We start from the raw sequence: 16861 nt of genomic DNA on the forward strand, positions 1-16861 counted from the left end.
CCGGCGGCCCGGAAATCCCGCCCCTGCGGACAAGCCCCGCCCCCGCCGGCGGGCCCCGCCCTCACCAGGCAGTCGAGCTGCGCCACCGGCGTCTTGGCGCCCGGCTGCCCCACGTCCCACACTTTGACGCAGCCCTTGCCGCCGGTGTACACGTGCTGCGTGGAGCCGCTGATGGTGACGGCGCAGACCACCTCGCCGTGCGCCAGCGTGTGCAGCTGCCGCGCGTGCCGCGGGATGCCCGCGCCCACCAGCGCGTCCGAGGGGAAGGGCACCGGCTGCATCTGCCCGTCGGCAGACACGTGGAAGGAGTAGGCCCTGCACGGGAGGAGGGCCGTGACGCGCGGGGAGGGGACCGCCCTGGGGGTGGCGGCCCGGCCTGGTGCCCGCCCCGCTCCGGGCGTTCGGGGGAGGAGGGGGTTCGGGGGAGGAGGGGGCCGGGGGGGGGGGGAAACCCTGGATCCCAGGTGACGGACGGGACAGTCAGCGTGGCCTAGCCCGTGGCCCGCAGCCTGGCAAGCAGGCACTTAGTAAATGCGTGTTGAGTAGCGAGGATCCAGGGAGACGCCTTGAGAGCTCCAGAGACTGGGACCCATGGGGAGCCCCCAGCCCCGGGTGGCCAGTTAGACTGAAATCAATTTACAACTTCAGTTTCTCAGTGGCGAAAGCCACGGGTGGCCAATGGCAGCTGTAGGTATAGAACATTCCCATCATGGCGGAGAGTTCCTGGGTACTTGGGGCTGCGGCGCCCTGGGGGTGGGGGGGGGGGGGGGGCAAGAGTACCCCCCGCCCCCGTTTCTGCGTTTTTCTCGTTACCTACCTCTCTCTCCAGAGACTTTCCGGAAAGACAGCAGGGAACCCCAGCCCCCACCCCACAATGCAAGCTCCCCACAGGAGGCAGGGATCCCTGAGCCAATACTCACGGCTTCCCCCCAGGGATAGTGGGCAGGGAAGAGGAGATAGATGACCCTCGGAGATGTGGATGAGACTCAAATGCCATCTGCCAAAATGCCAAAGAGGAAGGGTCCTAGGGCAGGTGACTCAGACCCACCTCTGCCTTCCCCCGTGCTCACCTGCCATATTTCTCTGTTTATCAGAGGATCCCCAATCTGATCCCCAGTCAGCCCCTCCCTAAGAAGGCAGAGATGCCCTCTCCTCCCACTGCACTACAGACAGGACAGCAGAGGCTTGTGCTTGAAGGAACCCCAAAGCCTCTGCCCCGGGAATCCTAGAATCCCAGACTTGGAAGGACCCCGAAGAGTCTGACCGGCTCTAGAGCCAAGAGTTGGCAAACTATGGCCCCCTGTTCGTTTTTGTAAATAAAGTTTTATCGGTACAAAGCCACACTCGTTCATTTCTATGTTGTCTATGGTGGCTCTGAGCTATGAAGGCAGAAGTGAGTAGTTTTGACCCAGACCAACTGGTCGGCAAAGCCAAAACCATTTAATGTCTGGCCTCTTGCAGAAAACACTTGCTGACCTCTTTTGCACAACATCCCTTGGGTCTGGGATGTCCCCCGAGACAGCACTTTCTTCCCTCTGGAGGCCCCCTTGTCTACTCCAGGGTGGCTCACTCTGTCAGCCATCTGTCCTTGTGCTGCCCTCTGGGGCCCACCCAGTCCTTGTCTGCTCCCTCCGCCCCAGCTCAGGGTCTCAGGCCCCATTCCTTCAACTCCTTCTCATGAGACCTCGCTTCCAGTCCTCTCCCCAGGTGAGTCCCTCATCAGGAATCTACCAGAATCATCGCAGCCCCTTAAGAATCAGGGCCGACAACTGTATGCCCTCTGCCAGGAGGTTGAATGGGCCCCTTGTGCCCCGTGGCTGGGGCTCCCTGCTCCTCGTAATGTGGCATAAGCACAGCTGCTCTTCCCAGTTACACGGTACTTGTATTAAGCTTGTGGAGCTCCTGAGACCCTCAGATCATCTCCCCGCGTGCACTGGCCAAGCCAGGATTCCCGTCCCTTTCCCTATCCCCTTGTCTCCTCCTGTGTAACTGGTTTCTCCTCCCGGCCCCCAGCCCCTGTGCCCTCCGATACCTCCCGGTGCCCCCACACTGAGGACTCACCATGGGGGACCGTCCATACACCACAGAGCCGCTGACCTGGGGGGACAGGTGGAGGCTAACGTAGGAGCTGGGCACAGAGAGGTCCCCGTTAAGGGCGCTGTGGGAGCTCAGGCTGAAGGATGTGGTGAAGGGACTGGACAGGGTCAGGGGGCTCCTCAGGGCTGAGTGAGAAGAGACAAAGATAGGTCTTCAGACACCTTGGACCCAGATCCGGCCTTCCACTGCCTTGGCTGGTCTTTCGGACTCTGAGGCCATCCCAGAGCTGAATCCAACCCCCCAGAAGAGACCTGCTCGGGCCCCAGTGGACACTCACCGACACTGTCCGTGCCAGGCGTTGGCTTCGTAGCAAGCTGGCGGAGGTGACTGGCTGAGCTGGGCCCTGGGGTGGGCGCGTCCTGGGGCGGGGAGGAGTCGCAGGACTTGGGGGCGGGAGTGCCGGCGGGAAGATCATTCTGGGGAGAAAGGTCGGGACTGAACGCCCCACCCCCACCCTGGCACCAGCACCTGGCCCCTTGCTGCCCACAATCTGGTGAGAAATTGGCACGGGAGGAGGGAGCTAGGCGGGGGCTCACAGGAGGTGTCTGCGCGCCGAGCACGTGGGGTTCAAGGGCATGGGCCCCACCGCTGATGCCCTGAGCACAGGGACACGCGGGTCCACAGGCCGGGAGCGCCAGGCGGGCAGCAGAGTCGGAATGGGCACGCACTGCCCGCAGGGCTGCACACGGCGTGGGGAGGGGGACCGGCACCCGCTGCCAGAGCCCAGGGGGCACAGGATCAGGTATGAGGAGTGCGGGTGTAGACAGGCCTCAAGCAAGGGCACACGGGGCAGGGAGCGGGCATTGCGGAGGAAGGCGACAGTCGGAGGACTCAGGAGGGGGGGAGCACAGGCCTGCACTCAGGCGAGGGACCGGCAGCCAGCACTGGGGTGCCCCTGCAGCTGTCTCTCCCTGCGGGGACACCTGAGGAGAGGGGGAGGGGATCTCCAAGGAGGAGCACACGCGCTGTCAGTCTCTCTGCTGTCACCTCCTTTGCCTTTCAAGAAACTTCACGTCCCCGTGCCGTCTTTCCACTACACAATCACGTGTTTCCTGCCAACCCCACTCCACGAGGGGGAGTGGGTGGGGACACGCGGGACAAGGGAGGCCTTCTGGGGGCTTCTCCCGGAGAGCGGAGCTGCCCCTCCCCCTCTGGCCTCCCGGAGTGGAGGAGGTCACAGGAGATGCAACCGTCAGCCCCAGCCTCGGCGGTTGCCATAGCAACCTGCTGGGAGGGGAGGCCTAGAAACCGACGCACTCTCCGGGTAAGCGCCGGGCAGGGGTCTGGGGAAGATTTGGTGAGGGCAGGGGTGGGACCAAACGGAGCCCGGCTGGGAATGCCTAAGGGGCGTGCTCTGAGGGGTTGCTACACCTGGCACTGGGAAAGTTGTTCCCGTCGTAATGCTCTTGCCTTTCGGGAAGGGGGGAAGCGGGGGACAACCTCTCAGGTGGGGCTGCTGTATCTCCCGCTTCTCCAAGGCAAGTGTTAAGACACTTGCCAGGCTGGAGTCAGTCCCAGAGCAGCCATTCTGCAGCTGAGTGTGTTTATTTCCAAGGGATTTCCTATTTATTGCAAGAGATGCTTCCCTTTCTCCCTAAGAGGGTGAGTGGTCTTTTGGTAATGTATTTAGGTTCAACAGAGCACGTGGACTTGGGGAAAATACCTGGATAACGTCGAGGCAGATTTTAGGAAGGTGGCAAACAATCCTGAAGGAAATGCCGGACAACCCGCTGGAAAGACCCCAGCCGGGCTGGTGTCTCCTTGCTCGACATCTAATCGGGTGGCATCTGTTTCCAGGTCCCCAGGGTGCGGAAAGTGAGTTTCAAGGCCTCCCCTACTCCTTACCAGGACAAGCTCCTTGGCTCTGGGGAGCGGGGAGCCGAGGCTGGAGGCCAAAGAGGCCGGACTGTCCACGAGGTCCCGACGGGCGGGGACGCATATGGGCGCCTTTCCACATGGGGTGATAGCTGGGCTGGGGGGCTCCGAGGGTTGGTCCTGGGTTTGAGGAGGTGACATTGAGTGGAGGTGAACTGGGCAAAGAAGGAGAGCCCCTCTCTATATACCCCTCCCCAACCCCACCCGCACTCCAGCCTGGGTCCCTCCTACGATCCACCTTGGGAGGATTATGAACCCTCGCCCCGCCCCGCCCCCGTGCCTTACTTTACGCATCTGTAAAATGGGATTGATAGTACCTACTCCATAAACCCACACAGAAACGACTGGGTAAGGGCTTGGCTCTGTTGTCCCCCATTAAACAGATGGGGAAAAGTGAGGCCAGGGACGGGGGCGTGCCGTCCCAGTCACACAGTGAGCCAGGGCCGGATGCTACTTCTGCTGCCCCGTTGCCAGGGTTCTCTGGGCCTCAGTTTCCCCACCTGTGCTATGGAGAGGAGGTCAGCCTGGGGTGTCCCTCTATCCCCTGCTCCCCCTACCCCCACATCACCCTCAACACAGCCATCCACAGAGGGGGCCAGGACCCCCCCCTTCCCTCTGGGTCCCCCAACACTCGGGAAAGCCTGCCACCGTCTGTGCCCAGACCCCGACTCACCTCGTCCACCACCAGGTTGTAATCACTCTTGTCTTCATCACTCTCCTGGGGGGACACAGGGGAAAGAGCTTGCCCTGGCCATGCCGCTACCTCCGTGCCCCCTTACTGATCTCAGGAGACCGCCAGCCGCGGTCTGACCGGGATTCTGGGGCTTCAGAGGCCCATGTGCTTAGTTCAGAAAGAAGGCTGCCATTTGCTCAGGTGCAAGGGGTTGGGGGCGGGTCTCTCATGGAGAAAAACGAGGGGACGGAACTTAGGGCCCAAGACTTGCTGTGGGGCCCCGAGCGCCTCCCGGCCCTCCCTGGGTCCCAGTCTCCTCCTCGGTGACGGGACGGGACGGCCGGGGACCAGGACTCATCCATAAACTCCCAACTGGCTCTCTCTCCACGGAGCCAGTCAACCTCTCGGGATCGTCTGCCCGCCACCATCCCCATGGCCTAGCACAGACCTCATCCCCTCCTTAGGCTCCTGGCCTTCATCCTCGCTCCCTCCAGGTAGCCTTCCAAGCTTGCCCCAGAGGACTTTCTTTACACCTGTCCCCACATCTGTACTACGTCCCCTGGCGTGTGGGGCTGCTGGAAAAGCAAGGGAAGACCAAGGCTGCAGCCTGAAGGCCGCATCTCCCAGCGGGGGGGGCGGGGACTGACTGCCCCCTGCCCTCCACCCCCCACCCCGTCCCCAGTCTTCTTCTTTAAAATACCCGCTGATGGGGCGCCTGGGTGGCGCAGTCGGTTGGGCGTCCGACTTCAGCCGGGTCGCGATCTCGCGTGATCTCCCGTGATCTCGCGTGAGTTCGAGCCCCGCATCAGGCTCTGTGCTGATGGCTCGGAGCCTGGAGCCTGTTTCCCATTCTGTGTCTCCCTCTCTCTCTGCCCCTCCCCCGTTCATGCTCTATCTCTCTCTGTCCCAAAAATAAATAAATGTTGAAAAAAAAAATTTAAAATACCCGCTGCTGACGGGTATAGAACAGGCTGCTATGTTTTTTAAAGATCAAAGGCATCTCTGAGAAACAGCAGGACTGGCCAACACCGGGCCTGCCAGCAGGCAGCTGGGAGGAGAAGGCTGTCCCTGTAGATGGGACGCGTGCTTTCCAGCCAGCCAGTCCCAGCCCCGACCTGCAGCCTGGCCCCGAAACTGCAGGTGCAGTGAGGGGCGGGGGTGGTCCTGACCCAGGAGGAGGGCCCCGGAGAGAGTATTCTGTGCCTCGTGGAGGGGCGGGGGGGGGGGGGGGGGGTGCCCGGGCACTGAAGAGCCGGAGCCAAAGCCAGGAGGTGGGCAAACAGATATGTGCCCCAGAGGCCACGGAGACAGAGCAACTAGAGTTGGGCCTGGCCCCACAGCTCCTCTCGTCGTTCAGTGCTCCGTGCCCAGTGGGGAGCTATGGAAGGCCCCAGAGTGAGAGCGTCACGGCCAGAGCTGGGCTCTGGGAGGCCCTGAGGGGCGGGGCCGGGGGGCCCACCCATCTCCCGCTTGCCCCCCACTTACATAAGGTCCCGACAGATCCTTGTCCTCAGCTCGCGGCTTCCCACTGCCCCCTGGGCCACCGGGTCGCACCTCTTCCACCAGGCTCTCAGGGGGGGAGGGGGACGCGCTCTGCAGAGACACAAGGGCCCGAGAAAGGGTCAGGGCCCTGGGGCCCCAGACTCCGTCCTGGCCCAGCCCAGACCGAGGGTCCCCAAACACAGTAATTAGGATCTGTGCCTCAAGCTTCCCATCTGGGAAATGGGACCTTCCAAGGGCAGGCTCGATGCCAAGGTCTTGACCCCACAGCAAGTTCTTTGGGGAAGTGACGGTTAATCCCATTGCACAGACAGGGAAACTGAGCCTGAGGAAGACAGGGCTGCACAGCGAATTAGGGGCCGAGGCAGGATGCCAAGCCAGCCCACCAGATGTCGACAACCAACCTTCTAAGGTCAAGGGCTGGGTGTGCCAGCACAGAGACACAACATCAACCTGCCTGTGTGCCCTCGGACAGTTTTCTCCTTCCCTGGGACTCAGTCTCTCCAGCTGTACACAGGGGATGCCCCACACAGTGATTTCTCAAGCACTGCAGTTCTGGATGGAACCATTTCTTCAACTGAGATCTTATCTTGAAGCCTGATCTCATGGGCAGATAAGACGTTGGGCCCTGAGAGCTGGGTGGCTCTGTGCAAACCACACACAGGATTCAAAGCCACGTTCAGCAAGACAGGCCACTAGGAAATAAAGCAGGCCACAGATGCAAAAGCGTGCAGCCGCTTAAAGAAAGCAGAGGGGCGTCTGGGTGGCTCAGTCGGTTGAGCCTCCGACTTCGGCCCGGGTCATGATGTCACAGCTCCTGAGTTCGAGCCCCGCGTCGGGCTCTGTGCCGACAGCTCGGAGCCTGGGGCCTGCTGCGGATTCTGTGTCTCCCTCTCTCTCTGCCCCTCCCCCACTTGCTTTCTGTCTCTCTCTCAAAAATAAACAAAGATTAAAAAATTTTTAATACAAAAATAGTAAACTAAAATCTCTTGTTAAAGATAGTTTTAAAAAGTGTTTTTATTTTATTTTATTTTTTTTTTGAGAGAGAGAGAGTGAGGGGGAGGGGCAGACAGACAGGGAGACGGCGGATCCCAAGCAGGCTCTGCCCCGACAGCAGAGAGCCCAATGTGGGGCTCGAACACGCGAACCGCGAGATCATGACCTGAGCTGAAGCTGGCCGCTTAACCAACTGGGCCACCCAGGCGCCCCAAAAATAACATCTTAAAAAAGAAAAAAAAACAAGCAGAGACGTCAGAGATGTGACAGCACGGAAAGATGGCCTCAATGTATCACTGAGGCGGAAATCGGCCCGCAGAGAGGCGACTGGCTGGGCGCAAATCCCAGCTCGGCTTCCCATTGGCTCTGAGACCTCGGGCAGGTTACGCAACCTGTCGCACGCTCAACCCGTGTCCCGTGTCCCCTGTCAAACGGGGATCATCCCAACAGTGCCCGCCTCCTAGGGTTGCGGGGAAGATACAGCGAGCTGCGGACGCTTAGCCGGACACGGGGCCCGGCGCGCGGTGAGCCCACGTTCGTGCAGGGAAATGCAGAAACGCACAGCATGTCCCTGAGTTTCCCCCCACTCGGCACTGTGGGGGCTGAGCAGCGACCCTGGCCCCGCCCACTCGATGCCAGGCGTACCCCTAGTCGTGAGAGCCACAGATGTCCCCAGACACGGGCTGGTGTCCCCTGGGGGCGGGATCTCTTGTGCGACAACGGCCACTTCCTCATACCCCTGCCCTCTCTGGCAATTATGTTCCCACCACGGAGCCTCTGCTGCCTCGAACTTGTGTCTCTGTGTGTGTGACACGTGTTACACTGGAAGGAGGCGCTGCAAAACGACTGGGGTCGTTGAGGAGACTTGGATGGGAGGGGGCTCGGGGCAAGGGTCAGGGGGTCACGGTCCCTTTCCGGGGTTGAACAGGGTCCACCAAAGTCACGTGCCCACCCAGAACCTCACTAGGAGACCTTATCTGAAAGGAGGGTTTTTGCAGAAGTGATTAATTGCGATGAGGGCATAGTGGGTGGGGATAGGCCCTAATGCAATGGGACTACGGTCCTGTTTTTTCAGTTTTTTTTAATGTTTGTTTATTTTTGAGAGAGACAGAGGGCAAGCGGGGGAGGGGCAGAGAGAGAGGGAGACACAGAGTCCGAAGCAGCTCCAGGCTCCGAGCCATCAGCACAGAGCCCGACGCGGGGCTCGAACTCACGGACCACGAGATCGTGACCTGAGCTGAAGTCGGACGCTTCACCGACTGAGCCACCCAGGAGCCCCACAATTGTCTTACGTTAAACAAACAAGGCAAGTTGGCAACTGGCAGCATTTATCGCAAACTTAACCTCCGCCTGGGCAAAGGCATTTACAGCTGAGTATTCTCTGGGCATTCTCTTCTCCGACCCAAAGGTGAGAAAGGGCCACACTGTGTTAAACAGACAGGGCCCAGGGCGGGGACGTAAACTGGTACCACTGTCACCTGTACTTAAACATACACGAACATACGTGTCACACATAACAGAGACACGGGGATCGAGAGGCCCATCTCTAGGCCCAGCGAAGACTGAGGGTCCCCGCCGCTGTTCTCAAGATCTGTGCCTCAAGCTTCGCATCTGGGAAATGGGACCTTCTAAGGGCAGAAGCCATGTGGTCGTGACAACCACAGATGTCCCCAGACACTGCCCAGTATCCCCGGCGGCAGGGGGTGGGAGCGGGGGCCTGGTGCAAGCTGAGATGAGCTCTAAGAGCGAAACGCATTTGGATCGTGGAGATTTAGCACCATTAGTAGTTTTCATGTCGATTATACGTTGAAATATTCTGGATACATGACGTTAAGTAAAATATCCTATCGGAATTCATCTCATCTGTTTAACTGTTTAAACGTGGCTACGAGAGGGGCGCCTAGGTGGCTTAGTCGGTTAAGCATGCGACTTCGGCTCAGGTCATGATCTCGAGGCTCGTGGGTTCGAGCCCCGCGTCGGGCTCTGTGCTGACAGCTCAGAGCCTGGAGCCTGCCTCGGATTCTGCGTCTCCCTCTCTCTCTGCCCCTCCCCTGCTGACAAGCGCGTGTGCTCTCTCTCTCAAAAATAAACGCTAAAATTTTTTTTTTAATTTAAAAATATAAATAAATGTGGCTACTAGAAAGTGTGCAATCACATAGTAGATTGTGATGCTGCGAACAAAGGCAAAAAAACCACACGGAACACCCCCCCCCCCCAACACACACACACCAAGCTCACAGCACAAGGATGGATGCTGAGGAGACTGTGGGCTGCACCTGTGTGCGGTTTCCTGCATCCTGTACTGTGTTTTATCCGACACATTACGGTTGGGGGAGGCTGGGTAAAGGGTACACGGGGCTTCCCTGCACTTTTCTTTGCAATGCCCGATGCATTGGTAACTGTTTCCAAATTAAGCAGTTTTTTAAAAAATTACACACAGGGCTCACCTCTATTTCCATTGGGCACCGCTCTGATAGATGGTGGTATCGAGTGGATGATGGATAAGTTCATGAGCGGAAGGTGCCACGTGCATGCATTTATTCAATTGCAAAAAAACAAACAAAACCCCCAAAAGCCAGCTCACGATTGAAAACCTTCCATAAAGAAAACTCTAGCGGTAGGGGCATCTCCGATACCGAAACGCTCCAGACGACCCAGCTGCAACACTGGGCGGGCGTCCTGCTGGGAGGACCTTAGCAGCTCAGAGCCACTGGCTTCAGCCACATTCGAATGCAAGGCCAATATCACACAAGTTCCCGGATGCCTTTCGACTTACCCTGCTCCGAGCTCTCTCCGCTGGCCGGTTGGAGGTGAGGCAGAGAGAGAGAGAAGGAGACGAGGTGAGGGTTTCACAGCCCAAGGTGCCAGAGGGCACACCCCTCCAGCGTTGATAGAGCCCTCTTCCAGGCTCAGGATCTCCCTTCTCCAACACCCTTGCAAAGGGGTGGATCGTTCCTTTCCTGAACCATTCAGGTAGATGCCCAGAGAGGGGCAGTAACTCGCCCCAGGACACACAGCCAGTGGGGAGTGAAGTTGACCCCGACGGCCCTGCAGGCCCTCTCCTTCACTCCCTCACCCTTAAGTCCCCGTGCCACCCTCCCCCCTCCCCCACCCCCTTCTCCGGCCAAGGCCGCCCCGTGCTGCCCCGCTCACCTCTGGGTCCCTCGGCCTCCACGCCTGCCCGGTCTTCCTTGGCAACGGCGGCCAGCTGAGCCTGGGCGGCCAGGGCTCCGGACAGGGCCAGCAGCCCCGTGGCACTGCCACCCACCAGGCCAGTGGGGCGAGGGGTGAGGGGCACGGGGGGAGCATGGTGAGACAGCGGCTGGAGCTGCTGCTGCTGGAGAGAGGAGAGGTGGGCCGGGGCCGGGCCACACGGGCGCCCAGCAGGGCCCCTGGGCCGGGGGGGGGGTGGGGGGGGGCCCCCCCCGCCCCCAGGGGGGCGGGGCCCAGGCCCGGCCCCCGCCCCGCCCCCCCCCCCCCCCCCATCGCCCCGGGGGGGGGGGGGGGGGGGGGGGGGTCCCCCAGAGTCTCCAAGGAGGCCGGAGCCCAGGCCAGCTGCCCGCCCGGCACCCTCCAGCTTTAGCACCTACTGGGTGCCGGGGACCCAGGGGTGGGGTCTCCCCAGGGCAGGGCAGGGGCTGGGCGGACTCACCCCGATGAGGCTGTTCAGCTCCCCCACGGTCACCTGCTTGGCCCGCTCCACGGCCTGGAGCACCTGTTGTTGATGCTGGGAGGTGGGGAGCCGGGAAGGGGGTGCTCAGGCTCCCCGTCTGCTGGGAGCCCCCACCCAGCCAGGCAGTGCCCTCTGAGGCCCCCCGCCTCCCTCCACCCCATCCTTGTTCCCAGAGCTTTGTTATTTCTCTTCTGTCTCTCTCCCTTTCCATTTTTTCTTTTAATTTTTTTAATGTTTGTGTTTATTTTTGAGAGAGAGAGAGAGAGAATGAGCAGGGGAGGGGCAGAGAGAGAGGGAGACACAGAATATTTGAAAAAGACACACACACACACACACACACACACACACACACACACACACACACCGGGGGAGGGGCAGAGAGAGAGGGAGACACAGAATCCGAAGCAGCTCCAGGCTCTGAGCTGTCAGCATACAGCCTGACGGGGGGCTCGAACCCACCAACCCTGAGATCATGACCTGAGCCAAAGTTGAACTCTTAACTGACTGAGCCACCCAGGTGCCCCTACAACTTTTTTTAAGATTTATCTTTGAGAGAGAGAGAGAGAAACAGAGTGAGAGTGGAGGAGGTGTAGAGAGAGAGGGAGACAGAAACTGAAGCAGACTCCAGGCTCCGAGCTGTCAGCACAGAGCCCGACGCGGGGCTCGAACCCATGAACCGTGAGATCATGGCCTGAGCTGAAGCCGGACGCTTAACTGAGCCACCCAGGCGCCCCTCTCCCTTTCCATTTTAAACCGTGAAACAAACACAAAGCCAAAGAAACAGGCACACAAGCGCAGTGAACACCAGTAATTATAAATCGGGCTTTCCTGGGGCACCTGGGTAGCTCAGTGGGTTGTGTCCGACTGCAGCTCGGGTCACGATCTCACGGTTTGTAGGTTCGAGCCCCGCGTCGGGCTCCGTGCTGACAGCTCGGAGCCCGGAGCCTGCTTCGGATTCTGTCTCCCTCTCTCTCTGCCCCTCCCCTGCTCATCCTCTCTCTCTCAGAAACAAATGGATTTAGAAAAAAAAAAGAAATACAATTTAATGTGTATTTAAATGGCCACATGTGGCTGGTGGCTCCTGTATGAGTATAAGGCTGTTTATCCACACTCCTGAGGTCGGGGGTTTGAGCTGCTCCCCGAGGACGTGTGAGACACAGGAAGCTCCCGTGTGTGGCACACCTGTGTGTCAGCGTGTCTAAGCCAAGGGTTGGTAAACTTTTTTGGCAAAGGGTCACAGAGAATATTTTCCGCTTTGCAGGTCAGAAGTTCTTAACTTCTCTGCCATTTTATCAGGAAAGCTGTCACAGAGATCATGCACGTGAGTGGGCATGACCCTGTGCCAATAAAACTTTATTAATGAAACAGACAGAGGGCACGCCTGGGTTGAGCACAGGACTTCGGCTCAGGTCAGGATATCGTGGTTCGTGGGTTTGAGCCCCGCATCAGTCCCTGTGCTGACAACTCAGAGCCTGGAACCTGCTTGGGATTCTGTGTCTCCCTCTCTCTCCGCCCCTCCCCTGCTCACGGTCTTGTCTCTCTCTCTCTCAAAAATAAACATTGGGGCGCCTGGGTGGCGCAGTCGGTTAAGCGTCCGACTTCAGCCAGGTCACGATCTCGCAGTCCGTGAGTTCGAGCCCCGTGTCGGGCCCTGGGCTGATGGCTCAGAGCCTGGAGCCTGTTTCCGATTCTGTGTCTCCCTCTCTCTCTGCTGCTCCTCCCCCGTTCATGCTCTGTCTCTCTCTGTCCCAAAAATAAATAAACGTTGAAAAAAAAATTTTTTTTTAAATAAATAAACATTAAAAACATTTTTAAAAAAACCAAGACAGGCAGAGGGGGGGATTTGGCCCTTGGACTGCAGTTTGCTGAGTCTCGATCTAGAAGGGAGTCGCTGTGGCACATATGTGTGTCTTTATTCACTTCTTAGTTTTTTTTAATCTTCATTTCTGCCGTTTTCTCCCTACTCACTAAGCCACCTTGTCCCCACCCCCGGCTTCAGACACCATGTCTACAATCTCAGCCCAGCCAGGACATCCCTCCATCCCAAGCTTCCAGAAAATCTCAGATTCAGTGGGGTCCAAAATTTTTGTTCCCCATCACAGTGAGGCTGCCCTACTCATCCACCCCGCAGTGGAAACTGCCCTCATGTCTCTTGAGGACGGAATGCTCCGGATGGAAGCAGGGGCAGCTGATGCAAAGGTCCTGAGGCTGGCACGCACTCAGAGCATTCTTAAAAGGGCTGATTTTTTTTTTTTTTAAGTTTCAGTGAGCTGTTCACACTGCTTATTATGTCACCTTCCCTGATTCCAGCTTTTTAAAATTATTATTGTGGTTACAAACACATAAGCATTATCCTCTTAACCATTTCTAAGTGCACAGCTCAGCAGCAGCAAGCACATCCACGTTGTTGTGCAACCATCCGTCTCCAGAACTTTCCATCTCCCCGAACGGAGACTCTGTCCCCATGAAACACTGGTTCCCCGCCCCCTGCCCCACCCCTGGCTCCCACCATCTACTCTCTGTCTCTGTGGACAGGACGGGACTCCTCTAGGGACCTCCTGTGAGTGGGACTGGACAGCATTTGTCCTTCGGTGACTGGCTTATTTCACTGGACATATGTAAGGGCTAACTTTTATTGGGTGCTTCCTTAGCACCCGGTATCACCCTTGCACGGATCAGCTTGTCTGATCACCACAACGACACAGACAAGGCAGGCCGCCAAGGGCACAAGGCCAGCATTCGGACCCAGGCAGCCTGGTTGCACCCGCTCGTCACCGTCAGCGATCACCTCCCTCCGTCCCTGAAGCCCCTGCCCCAGCCCCGTACCCTCCAGGCCACCCCGCAGAACCAGTGCCTGTGGCACCGGCATCGGCATCGAGCCAGCCCCCCGCCCCCCATCTTCCAGCTCCCCTCCGTCCCGGCAGCCCACTCACCTCCTGGGTCAGGAAGGGGATAATCTGAGCACAGATACCACTGAGGCGCTTCACAATCTCGGCCTGGCAGGAAACAATGAGGAGGAAGCTTGGAGGGGGCGGGGGCGGTCACCAGCAGGTGCAAACGGAGGCACTGAAGCCAGGGTGGCACACAGGCTCGGGGGGCAGACGGAGGGGCTGCTGAGGAAGTGATCTGCTGAGCTGATGCCCAGGGCGGCCTTGAGCCGGAAGGCAAGGACAGATACACCAGCCGCGAGACACCATCGACAGATTCCCAGGAAGCAGCCACGCAGACGCCCAACTCAGATGGGGTACTTAGAAGCCGTGGGGTCATCACGAACGAAGGAGTGGCCCTCACCGGGCCCGCGTCTCTGGGTCTGGGTCTCGTCTGCAAGCGGAGGCCACTGCCAGGCAGAGACCCCCATGCACCACACTCAGCAGGAGGGCTTTGTAGTGTTGGGATAAAAAACCTGTTTACTTTGCTTTGTCCCCAGTTCCTGGCACAGAGGCTCTAAAACTCTTGGAATTTCTCAGTGATGGGTAACGGCAAGGGGTGGGGGGTGGGGGGCATCTTTCTGTCCTCAACAAGCCCCTCTCGATCATACCTGAGTTTACTAGAGGGATGAAGGCTGAGCTAATCACCGATGGTCAGTGATTTAATCAGCGAGGCCTGTCCAGTGACAGAAACCTCCACAGATATCTGTAACTGGGTTGGTGGAGAGCTTTGGGGGGGGTGACCGCATGGAGGTTCTGGGAGTATGGTGCGCCCCCGCCCCCTCTGCACCTCTCTTGCCCCTGGCTGTGCCCGAGTTAGATCCTACATAACAAACGGGTGATCCAGGAAAGTGAACCGCTTTCCTGAGTTCTGTGGACGGTTCTGGCAAATTATTGAACCCGAGAAGGGGATTATGGGAACCCTTGACATGTGTATATATAGCTGGTTGGTCAGGAGTTTGGGCCAGAGACCCAGACTTTTTGATCGGCATGTCCGACGGAGGCAGTCCGGTGGGGCTGAGCCCTGAACTTGGTGGTGGTGGTGGGGGGGAGGGGGTCCGCACTAACTCCAGGCAGAGAGTGTCAGAACTGAGCCAAATCGCAGGACATCTGCTGGTGCCAGGGTGCGAACTGGTTGGGGTGCAGAAAACCCCAATATTTGGTGTCAGAGTATAGGGGGTGCAGTAGAGGGAAATCCAGGGAGTGGAGTAGAGACAGTCTGGTCTTACTTGCAGGTTTCATCGGGGGCAGGGCCTGGGCCAGGGGTGCCCCGCGGGGGGCTGAGCACAGCGAGGGCTGTGTGGGTGGGGACGGGGGGGGGGGGGCAGCTAGGGCACATCCAGGTGTGTGCCCGGCCAGTCCATGCTTTGCTTCTTTGCTTCTGCCTGGGTTAGAGGGGTGCTGGGTGCTGGGTCTGGGCAGAGTTTGAGTTCCCAGCAGGAGGACAGAGACTGGATCCTAGCACATGCCCCTCACCCTGCAAGAGAGTCTATTTCACACACCCAAGGGACCACACCATGCTCCGGGCGGACGAGCCCCCTCCGGCGCCCACCGGATCCCGTAGAGCCCGCACATCCCAGAACAGCACACTAGGGCAGGCGCCCCCCAGGCCACCCCACCCTCTCAGCCCACCCCCCTCCTCTTCCCACCCAGTAGGCTCCGCCCACTGCCCTGATAGTCGCAGGGACCAAATCTAAGATTCCATCAACCTCAGAATCTTTCAGGGCCCCTCTTATCTATCAGAGAGCCTTGAGTTCAGCCTCAGGTTGGAGGGGTCAACCTTGAACAACTGGAGTCAATTTCGGAACCTTTTGGTCTAACTTAGAACCTTGAATCAGACTTAGAAGCTTAGGAGAGTCTCAGAACATCGCGGTCAACCTCAGAACCTTCAAAGCAGCAACACAAGCTTGAGGTCCATCGCAGACCATCAGGTTCCACCTCCAAACATCAGACCCCGTGGGCTGAATGGGACCTCCTCCAAGACCGTGTGGCCGGCCCCCACCCTGGGACAGATGTGTCCCCTACCTCCTCCCCGACCTGGCTGCCAGCCTCTGCCACCTGGCCCCTGCCGTCTCTGCCCGCTTCTTGCCTCTGCTGAACCGTATCTCTAGAAGTTCAGAAGTGTTTTCCTTTCCTTCGTGAGGCTGAAATCGGGTAAGACCCCTGTTCCCTGGGTCTGCTTTGCCCCAGACTGCCAGATCGCTGGGTCTCTCCTCAAGCTCCAGACCCTCACCCTTCTCACTGAGCAACCCCCCTCCCCGACCCCCCACCACAGTTACCTGCTTATGCATTTCAATGTTGAGCCCGTAGGACATCTCATAGTACTACAAAGGAAAAAACTCAATTGGGATGTATGCTGGGCCGGTGGGTGCCCAGCCCTGCTCAGGGTGAAGCTGGGTTTTGCAGGGGCTCCCAGGCTGGGGGATCACCGCAGGGAGCAGAGCCTCCCAGCCTCCTGGGAGCCCAGAGGGCAAGACCAGAGGAAGAAGCAGGGAGGGGGGGGGGGGCAGGTAGGATGTGCCCGGAGACCCTGGCCCCTCAGAGATGCCAGTGGGGAGAGGGGACATCCTTGTCCCATTGTTTGTAAGAGTTGGGGGGCTCCCAACTTACAGACAGGCAAAATGAGGCCCAGAGTGGCAGGGTGAGTGGGGATTCACACCCCAGGCGCTTTTACTCACAGGGAGCCCTCCCGCTGCCCCATCCTGGCGCGAAAACCCCCTCACCATGACATAATGTCGCTGCATTTCCGTCTTTTCACTGGCCAGCTTCTCACATTCCAGCTTGAGGCTGGAAAGGAGACGGGGCGCATGGGGGTCCTGCTCCCCCCCGGCCTCTACCCCCACCCCGCCCCCACCCCGCGAAAGACCCAGGGACACCCCATCTGGGCCAGTTTCCAAAGCGATGGGTTTGGCTCTTGGCCCCCTCCCCACTTCCTCATTATCGGCCCACCTCCAGGTCCCGGTCCCTTCCCGCCCCTTCTCAGGCTCCAAGCGTCCCAGCACCGACGGTCCCCAGCCACCTCAGCTGCGCTTCCACCTGGAAGCCCTCCCTCGCCCCTGGGGGAGGGGGTCTCCCTCGGCCCCGCACCCTGGAGGCCCCGCCCCCGCCTGGCTGCGCACC

At 59.1% G+C, this 16861-nt stretch overlaps 1 protein-coding gene across 4 annotated transcripts in view; it reads right to left on the reverse strand.

The window, feature by feature from the left end:
• LOC121021476 (TLE family member 5) overlaps positions 1 to 16861 on the reverse strand; it is a 43985-nt gene that overhangs the window by 4909 nt on the left and 22215 nt on the right. For 2 of the 4 annotated variants that reach the window (XM_040461861.1, XM_040461863.1), the window contains exons 3-15: positions 16465 to 16528; positions 16021 to 16065; positions 13748 to 13810; positions 10794 to 10868; positions 10295 to 10478; positions 9918 to 9937; positions 6131 to 6238; positions 4646 to 4690; positions 3943 to 4092; positions 2375 to 2513; positions 2062 to 2222; positions 921 to 997; positions 66 to 315 (exon numbers count right to left, since the gene is read on the reverse strand). In XM_040461861.1, the coding sequence (XP_040317795.1) occupies positions 66 to 315; positions 921 to 997; positions 2062 to 2222; positions 2375 to 2513; positions 3943 to 4092; positions 4646 to 4690; positions 6131 to 6238; positions 9918 to 9937; positions 10295 to 10478; positions 10794 to 10868; positions 13748 to 13810; positions 16021 to 16065; positions 16465 to 16528 (1381 nt within the window). The remainder of the gene's footprint in view (positions 1 to 65; positions 316 to 920; positions 998 to 2061; positions 2223 to 2374; positions 2514 to 3942; positions 4093 to 4645; positions 4691 to 6130; positions 6239 to 9917; positions 9938 to 10294; positions 10479 to 10793; positions 10869 to 13747; positions 13811 to 16020; positions 16066 to 16464; positions 16529 to 16861) is intronic. The other 2 variants (XM_040461862.1, XM_040461864.1) reach the window with 2 other exon arrangements.

The sequence above is a fragment of the Herpailurus yagouaroundi genome, unplaced genomic scaffold (assembly GCF_014898765.1).
Source record: "Herpailurus yagouaroundi ecotype Mexico unplaced genomic scaffold, PumYag 295, whole genome shotgun sequence".
Classification (NCBI taxonomy): domain Eukaryota; kingdom Metazoa; phylum Chordata; class Mammalia; order Carnivora; family Felidae; genus Herpailurus; species Herpailurus yagouaroundi.